This window comes from Nicotiana tabacum, chromosome 24 (assembly GCF_000715075.1).
Source record: "Nicotiana tabacum cultivar K326 chromosome 24, ASM71507v2, whole genome shotgun sequence".
In the NCBI taxonomy this organism is placed as follows: Eukaryota; Viridiplantae; Streptophyta; class Magnoliopsida; order Solanales; family Solanaceae; genus Nicotiana; species Nicotiana tabacum.
Genome location: NC_134103.1, coordinates 98,164,657 through 98,174,197, shown reverse-complemented (window position 1 = coordinate 98,174,197; position 9,541 = coordinate 98,164,657). Strand labels below are relative to the sequence as shown.

Below are 9,541 nucleotides of genomic sequence, written 5' to 3'. Positions count from 1 at the left end.
AAAGATTGGATATGGTTCTTCTTGATTGAAGCAGCTTATTTTCATGCACAAATAATATTGTATTTTGTGTAAGTTTCACTACAAGAAAATAGGCCTTTAGCGAAGGGAAATTCGGTCGTTAAAAGCCATAATCCAATCGTTATTAGCCAATAACGACCAGAAAAAAGCCGGTCGTCGCCGGTCGCTAAAAGCCTCGACATTAAAAGTTTACGACCGGATCTCAAGTCGGTCGTTAAAGAACCTTTAGCGACAACAAGAAATCCGATCGTTGTAGCTCCTTTTAGCGACCACATTTTCCTTCGTTGCTTGTAATTCCGGTCGTTAAATCTTGTAATTATGACAACAAATTCGGTCGTTATTCTTTCACCTTAGCTAGTTGTTTATTAATCTTCCACAACAATCGAATCGAATCTTTCAAGGTTTAGATACACATACACATCTTAAAAGACACTATTATATATGTTCATATAAACTTCATAGTCTATTACAAAGAACTAAAGTGTCATATTACAAGAATATAGCTATCTAATTTGCATGACAATATGTTGTCAACTCCTAACAAAAGAGAACAGAATTCATGTACAAGTGAGAACATCTTTAAGCAACTCTAAACAAAATAGAAAGCATGTATCTCATGTGCTTCAACTTGTTTTTTAATATTTGCAGTTGTTTATACTTGCTCTGTACTTTCTTCTGGGAAAAGTTCTTTAAACTTCAAATTCTTGATCTCCTGAAAGAACAAAGATAAAAAAAAAATTATTAATAGAAAGACTTCAAAATCTTGACAAGCATATACACAGACATGTGTCCACATCACTCTGTTACAAAGGATGAGAGGTACAATATCATTAACTTGGCTTAATAATTTAGTGGAACAGCTAAACCAGGGATAAATTTTGACCTCTCTAAATGAAAGCGGCTAAATACAACATACTTTACATGTTTAATTATTGATATTTAAATGGGCATTGATGGTCATTCTTCCGTGGAGTAAGTTATGAACACAACAAAAATTAGTTAGACATCTCCAAAACACACTGCTTTAGAAAAGCACTTGGAAAGGATACTGAGCACTGACTCCTACGAATGAACTATGGAAGGACCCATTAAACTAATTTCTATTTTTTCAGTATTGCTAGTTCTATCAACAAGCCAAAATGAAGTATATGAACATCCAATTAAGAACATTTGGGGTGAAAGTTGTTCAACTACATAAAGCCATTCAATTTGACATAAGTTTCAAGTTTGCAATAGGCATGGAATATAATATGACCTTATTAATGAATTATAAGCAACACAAAAAAATGGAAGAGGGGAAACCATATAATTTTCTGTGTGGGATCTATAGACAGCAAACACCGATAGAGCAGGAGCCAACCAAAAAACAAAGTACTCTAACTAAGAAGAAGACCTAAATGTAATTAACCATACCAATAATAGAACAAGATAAATCAAACAACAAACGTGAAACACCAAATTGATGAGATGACGTACAGGATGTCGAGGATCAACCAGCATTGGGAAAAGACCTCGGACAATAAGAGATTGCCTTGTCTGAATATGACGAAATTAAACACAAGATCTGTCAGCTTCATTGTCAATAAAAAGTTACACAAGATTACGTAAAAAATAATTAACAAGGAGAAAAGGAACCCAGATGAAATAAAATAAAAGAGCAAGGAGTTAGTAGTAGATCACTACATTGGTAATGAAACTGGAAAGATGTGATCGACAAATAGTGTAGACGCTTCAAAAGCTAATTATTGCAATTTCAAACATTTTTGTCACTCTAATATTTTCATATAATAAAATTGAAGAATGAAAATTATAGATTAAAATAAATAAGTCAAATACAAAAGGATATATTAATATTTCAGCTGTCAGATACTGCAATTACATCAAATAGATTTACCATAGGACTCCCTATAAACAAGAAAAATGACAAATTGAAACACAAAATTAAAAAGAATTTCAAAAAACTCTTCCACAATCGTTAAGAAGGGAAAAATATAGAATAATCACGTCGATACAAAAAATATGGAGCACAAACTTCATTATTATTACTAAAGTAATTTATAGTGGAGTCGAACATCGGATGGCATAATATCAATTTAAATGAAGAGATCAATCGAACTACTTAATCAAACGTCATATCTAAATAGGAAACAGAAAAATATCAAGTAAACAAAGGTGCAATAGTTTAATACTCAGTCTCTACTAATGCATTTAACAGGCTATCAGCCGATAAGCTGGATTTGATAGTTAAAAAAACTTTGAGCCCTAGGTTGTACCTCAAATGCACCGCTAGAACTCCACTTCAGTTGATTTATCTTGAGTCGAGGAATTACAACAGACAATACTGGCATTGCTGGCCTATATTTAGCTATCAATCTGTTTACGTGAGCATAAATTACAACTCTTATAAAGAAAGAGAATCAATATCCCAAGAAATATAGTAATAATGACAAACTCTACCTTGATGCCCTTCCAGATGAAGTGAAACAAATAATTACTGATGCTTTCACTTTAATGGCGACTTTTACCTAGAGAATAAAGGAATATAGAGTTATTGAGGCAAACACATACACAATTCAATTTCCAGAAATCTTTTTTTTTCCTATTTTAAGAAAGGCATTCGCATTTTAAATAAAAATACCGTTGACGAGGCAATTAATTCCAGATGTGTCATGGGGTAATGGATCAGATGTTATGGCATAAATAGATACAGACTATGCAATTGCGAGAATTGAGATAAAATATAAGTAGGACAATGCCAAACACAAATTAGGGTTCGAGGAGATCATTGAATACAAATAACCAACAATAGAAAAGTAAAATAACACCGAAAGAACTATTAGATTGCCAAACCATCGCAGGAACTTCCATTATAATACTCAAAAGTAGATTACTAAACCATCGCAGTTTCTGTAAAAGATAATAACTACTATCAAAAAAGAGATAACCGGAACTGCAAAAACTATCCAATTTCACACTCCATAGTTTCTACGGCAGGTTTAGGGATTTGGCGGATACTTACCTTGAATAGAAAGAGAAGAAAATTGTAGATCGAGTTTTTATCAGTCACAGGTGATGAGCAAATCGGTTTGAACCGCATAATTTACTCTTCGAAAACAGAGAGAATGGCTTAGGGTTCTTTTTTCTGTTTCTTTTTCCTTTATTTGGGGAGGGGTGGTGGTGGAGGATGGGGTTGGGAAAAATAAAAGAGAGGGAAAAGTAGTGCCTTAATGATACAGTCGGATATTATACTTTTGAAGGAGCAAATATTTTCTCCTTGTTAATGCAGAACTAAAAATTGGCTTTAACGACCGGAGAAAAAAATAGTCGTGATTAGTACACTTATAACGACCAGATTCATGTCCTTTCGTTAAGAAGCAGTCACTAAAGATCAAGTTTCTTGTAGTGTTTGGATAAGTTTTATAAAGCGGTGGTTAGACCGGCCATGATGTATGGGGCTGAGTGTTGGCCTGTTAAGAACTCACATATCCAGAAGATGAAAGTAGCAGAGATGAGGATGTTGCGGTGGATGTGCGGGCATACTAAGATAGATAAGATTAGGAATGATGATATTCGGGAGAAGGTGCATGTGGCTCCCATTGATGACAAGATGCGGGAAGCGAGGCTTATATGGTTCGGACATGTTCAGAGGAGAAGTCCAAATGCTTCGGTACGGAGGTGTGACCAGCTGGTTACGGAGGGCACGAGAAGAGGTAGAGGGCGGCCTAAGAAGTATTGGGGAGAGGTGATCAGGCAGGATATGGCGAGGCTCCAGATTTCCGAGGACATGACACTTGATATGAAGATGTGGAGGTCGAGTATTAGGGTTGTAGGTTAGGAGGTAGTTGAGTCGTGCCTTATTTCGTAACATGGTGGGACTAGCCATGTAGGTTTTTTTTTTTTTTTTTTTTTTTTTTTTAAGATAACTAGTGGGAATGTTGTGGCTTACTATTTCTCTTTTCAGTGCAGGTCCTATTTACTAGCTATCGCTTTTGCTTTACATCTTTCTTCTAGATTTCATGAGGTTCCTATTTTACTTATGACTGTTGTGGTGATACTAATATTTACTAATATTGTCTCCCTTTACTTTGCATCTCTCTTCTGGATTTCATGATGTTCCTATTTATCCTATGATTGTTGTTGTGATACTAATATTGTCTCCCTTTTTGTCCCTTTTATTTTTTTTTTTTTGAGCCAAGGGTCTTTCGGAAACAGCCTCTCTACTCCTTCGGGGTAGGGGTAAGGTCTGCGTACACACTATCCTCCCCAGACCCCATTAGTGGGATTTTATTGGGTTGTTGTTGTTGTTGTTGTTGTTGTGTAATATGAACAATATCAAATCTTAAATTCAAAATATTAAAATGTGAATTTATAGGAAGAATGGAAAAAATACTCCCCGGACAATTGAAGCAAATTGATTCAAATATGAAATACTCGAGCTTCCACTAGCAACGTAACTGATTCTAGGTAGACAATATTTTTGTAGTTCAACCATGGATTTGGTTATCTTCGTACTTTAAGATGATAACTGAAATAAAAATTGGAGTTCCATGCTGATAATGTGTTAAAAAATTAAGTTCAAAGCAACAATATAAAATAACAAAATAGACAGTAGATGTAGAGGGGAAAGAGAGAACTTTCTTATTTCATCAAGTATTTTTCATGTATTTTCAAGTGTCTACAATATCACTTCTCATCCTTTATTTATAGTATTACATAGAGGTATATATAAGAATATCATAAACATATCATTAAGCATTTAAATCATGGACGACGATCATGGAGAAGTTATAGAGGTATAAGAGTTACAATCATAAATATTAGAGTAGTAGGAGTTATGAAGTTTACGAAGAAAAGTAGTGAGTGTTACTCAATTTAGGAATTATGGACATTCACGTACTCTAGTGTTTCATAACAGAATGCATTTTGTTTTACAAATCCTATTATGTAATTTAATTTAATGAACACTTAGACATTGTTGTAGCATTTAGTACGCAAAAGCTAATGAAAAAAGATTCTTTAAATAAAATACTTTTTTATTTAAAAATTTATACTCCATTTCTCTTGAACATTCCGATATGATTTTCCTCCATATAGAAATTTAAACTATCGTGGCTCTCTATCCCTTAGTTGACAGCTTGTGTTTGCTAATACTTCTCCTTTCACTTTCCAATTTTCTTTCTTCTTCTCTTTAATCTCCTTCTCCTTGACTCCCAATTAGTTCTAAGCTTTGGTTTCAAAGAGTGTGTGTCAATGGCGGAAGCTATACAATACTTTGAATTGAATACCGGAGCTAAGATCCCGTCAGTTGGTTTGGGCACGTGGCAGTCCGATCCTGGTATCGTCGGCCAAGCCATTGAGACTGCTATCAAGGTCCTCTGTTCAATTGCGGTTACTTACAATATTGTTTAAATGTTTTTAATACCGTCATAGAATTTAAACTCATAAATTAAAGGATTTAAGTTATATATAGTGATAATATAATGATTTTTTATAGTACCAGTGCATAGAACTTAAATTGTGTTTTACTTAATTGTGTGAATATATACTAATTAACTGTCAGTAACTAATAAAACTTATGTATAATACACATGTCATGCACTTATTGCTTCAATGTATTCTTAGAGGGACTAGCTGTCAATACACAGGATTCATTTTCGACTGTTGTATTTGGGATCACATGATTCACATGTCAAATTTTCTTTCTCATATAATTATATTATTAGAATTTGGCATAACGTTTCCAATGTGGAAAAAGTTGGGAGTTCTACAATTGTTACACTATTTTGCTACTAATATATGCTTTTATGGATCAATTTTAGAAAGTCACCCAATTTGAACTGTCACTTGCAACTAAGCGATCCCATATCTCTAATCTTGAATTGTATGCTTTTAGGGTAATACTGGGTATGTTGTTGTTGTTGTATGCTTTTAGGGTAGCAAGGGATGGTTGTTTGGTGCAAGAAACTAGAGCTATGTCATTTTTGGTATTCGGCAAAAATTCAGAGTTAATTGTTCATTTCTCATTTGCGCTGCAGGTTGGATACCGTCATATTGATTGTGCTCAAGTTTATGGCAATGAAAAAGAGGTAATTTGAGTTAACAATAAAGCAAATATAGGCTTTTCATAGATAAATGTCTCTAGCATACTCATGTTATTACAAATGGCCTTGTTAATCTATCACTTGCCTAGAGACAATATAGGGTATTATGTTGAAATGTCTGTTTTTGCCGAAGCGTTTCTAAGTTATTACTTACCTTTCACATGCATTGTACATGTTCCTCAAATGCTGGTGTAGGGTGAAAAGTTTTATGCATTTTATCTTGGATCTCAGATATCAGCACAAATCCATAATGTGTTTAGAGGAGTGAATCTCATTAAGATGGTATTTTAATTGTCATGTTTGGCTTTGTTTACTAGAAGACATGCACTCTTTTGCAAGCTGTGTCTAGCATTTGTGTCTCCTGTCAAAGTTGGACTAACATCTTAATCTTAGAAGCTATGAACCCCTTTTTGTACCATGTTTATGGTTTTCGCTCGAGATTAATCTTGCAAAACATGTGCCAGACTAATAATTTATTGCTTTCTGTTTAAACTATGATTTATTCCTCTAGAATGTACGACGTGATCAATGTTTGTGTTCCTCTTTTCTACATTAATCTAGAACTGAAAGTACTACCTCTGCTGACTTTTTTACGTTTATTTAGATTGGTCAAGTTCTGAAGAGATTGTTCAAAGATGGTGTTGTCAAGAGGGAAGATCTCTTTATTACATCCAAGCTGTGGTAATCAAGATTCAAACAAATTGATAAAGGGCGCCTTTTTCTTCTTTTGTCGCCCTTAATATAACAGAGTCAGATTACTGTCCTTTTGGAAGTTAACTTATTCAATGTTTGTGATCTCATCAATTATTTATCGCCGCTCTTTCATTTAGCGTTGTTGAGCTCTCACTCACATAATCTCTCTCTCTCTCTCTATCTCTCTTGTGTTATGGGATGTAATGGATGCTTTTAATTATTTTTGATAATGGAATAAATACTCTAAGCTGCCTTTAACAACGGGATTTTTAATTTGCTGATATACTCTTTTCTTTCATTTATATGCACAAATGTCTTTGTTTCTAAATTTTACAAGAACAAAGGCGTATCCTAGTTCATTCAGATGACATGCATTGAAGCAATTGCAGTGTTGGTTATCTCTGGTTCTTTTCCATTAACTTTTGTCCATTATTTTTAAAGATATTAACAGATTTTGATTTATGAACTTGTGTAGGTGCACTGATCATGCTCCTGAAGATGTACCGGCTGCGTTCAGAAAGACTCTAGATGATTTGCAACTTGACTACATTGATCTGTACCTTGTGAGTTCTGCTTAACGGAAGCTTTTCATATTCTATTGTTTGTGATGCTGACTAGATGTTTCAGTTTTGAAACTTTTGATTAACTATCTTTTAGAAGCATCTGCTGCTATACTGTGCCTTGACTCGACTTCTGAGTACTTACATTTTTGGTTTTCCTTTTTGGTTTTATCTTTTTTGAAGATGCACTGGCCTGTTCGGATGAAGAATGCTGCGGATGGCTTTAAACCTGAAAATCTAATTCCAGGAGATATACCTAGCACATGGCAAGCAATGGAGAAACTTTATGATTCTACGAAGGCTAGAGCTATCGGGGTTAGCAATTTCTCTACTAAAAAACTAGGAGATCTTTTGGAAATAGCTCGTATTCCTCCTGCTGTTAACCAAGTGGAGTGCCATCCTACATGTCAGCGGACAAAATTGCAGGAATTATGCAAATCCAGGGGAGTGCATCTCTCTGTAAGCTCACTAACAAAAAGCAGTTTTCAGATTTGTTGCATATATTTTCTGCCTGCTTTGAATTGGTTGCGCTGATGCTTCTGTCTGCTTGGAATTGATTGATTAATTACTATTATTTCATGACTAGACTGGCCATCAATTTAACTTATTTCGGTACTTTAAAAATTTATTCTTTCAGGGCTATTCACCGCTCGGTTCTCCAGGTTTAGTATTCCTTAAGGGTGATGAGGTTCTGAAGCAGCCTGTTGTACTCTCAGTTGCTGAGAAATTGGGAAAGACTCCTGCTCAGGTTTGTCTTCGTTGGGGTGTGCAGATTGGTCATAGTGTACTTCCTAAAAGCACAAATGAATCCAGGATCAAAGAGAATTTTGATATTTTTGACTGGTCCATACCTGATGACTTGTTCACCAAGTTCTCCGAAATTCAGCAGGCAAGTTGTTTCTGTTTTCCTTCTTATTCAATACCTTTTTGTACTTTTTTTTTGTTTCCCACCCGGTGTCCGGTACTTGCATTGAGGCCCGACTAAATCCGGATTCGCGCCAAGAAATCCTATATTGGGGGATAAAACGCTCCCTAAAAAATGCGACTCCATATTCAAGGCTCGAATCCGAGACCTCTAGTTAAGGATAAAGGAGTACTTACCACTCCACCACAACCCTTGTTCATACCTATTGTACTTTCAAGTCCTTTCATATAATTAAGGTTGCAGTTACATATCAGTCGTTACTTTTTACCAGATTTAAATGTGAAAATGCATTAGGACCAAAAATATATATCTTCTCAGGATATAGCATTCCCTGTTCCTTGGAAGAAAAAAGAAAATGAAAAGAATATTACAACCTGCATTTGTGGTTGTTAGACTTTAGAATAATTCAGTACTTTGATATTTCTAACTAGTGACAGACACGTTATAAACTCATGGGTCATGGCTATATGACTGGACCAGATAGTAGTTTGATTGGCTATAGTTACACAACTTTCCCACTCCCCGACCGAATAGATAACAGAAAAACAAATCCTTACCTGTGGGAGACTTTTTGAATAATTTACTTCCACGAATAAATGATTAGGCTAAGAAAAATAGGAATTGGGAGTGATCTCACCTTTGAAAGAGTGGTTTTATTCTGTGAATGTAGCTTATCGAGTTATCAATCTGAACTGCATGCCTTCTGTAAGGAGCTTGAATCGTTCGTTTACTAAGTCTCATTACCATTTACCATTGTCTCACCATTCCCCCTAATTCTTTTATAATACCGTTGCTAACTCACTGAATTAAACTTTGATGGTTGGAGATTTTCTCTATCAATGCATTTACCAGATATATTTATCTAGAACTTTTCTGGATATATTTTAATTGGATTCTTGGCATTATTTTTGCATATTGCAGGCAAGCCTGTTTAGAGCTACTCCATTTGCCAAAGTTCTCGAAGAGATATTGGATGGTGAGTTCTAGAGTTACTGTTGATAATATTTTTCATGTCCCTTTGGGAATATCCGATAAAAAAGAAACATTTCCAAGAATTTGATTTGCTGTGAACATGCTCAGTGATTATATTTAGGGGTCAATTTCAAATTTATATTGTAGTGTCATACCATATCTTTGCACTTTTGAGTAATAAAATGAATATCCTACTGTTGTATTATTGCTTTTATTTCTATGTAAGAACTTCAAAACTTGTGCATTAGAAGTAAATAAAGTGCATTCAATTC

At 34.7% G+C, this 9,541-nt stretch overlaps 1 protein-coding gene across 1 annotated transcript; it reads left to right on the top strand.

Moving 5' to 3' along the window:
• Positions 1–5,081: 5,081 nt before the first annotated feature.
• LOC107795448 (NADPH-dependent aldo-keto reductase, chloroplastic) lies at positions 5,082–9,471 on the top strand. Its single transcript, XM_016618091.2, has 7 exons — positions 5,082–5,388; positions 6,054–6,104; positions 6,724–6,800; positions 7,288–7,375; positions 7,556–7,831; positions 8,010–8,261; positions 9,219–9,471. Exons 1-7 carry the CDS (start codon positions 5,269–5,271, stop codon positions 9,282–9,284), a joined length of 930 nt encoding a protein of 309 aa, XP_016473577.1. The 5' UTR covers positions 5,082–5,268; the 3' UTR covers positions 9,285–9,471.
• The last annotated feature ends 70 nt before the right edge of the window (positions 9,472–9,541 follow it).

Coding starts and splice junctions, on each gene's coding strand:
- LOC107795448 (XM_016618091.2), top strand. CDS start 5,269: ATGGCGGAAGCTATACAATACTTTGAATTGAATACCGGAGCTAAGATC. Junction 6,105..6,723: donor TTTATGGCAATGAAAAAGAG/GTAATTTGAGTT, acceptor ACGTTTATTTAG/ATTGGTCAAGTTCTGAAGAG. Junction 8,262..9,218: donor AGTTCTCCGAAATTCAGCAG/GCAAGTTGTTTC, acceptor TGCATATTGCAG/GCAAGCCTGTTTAGAGCTAC.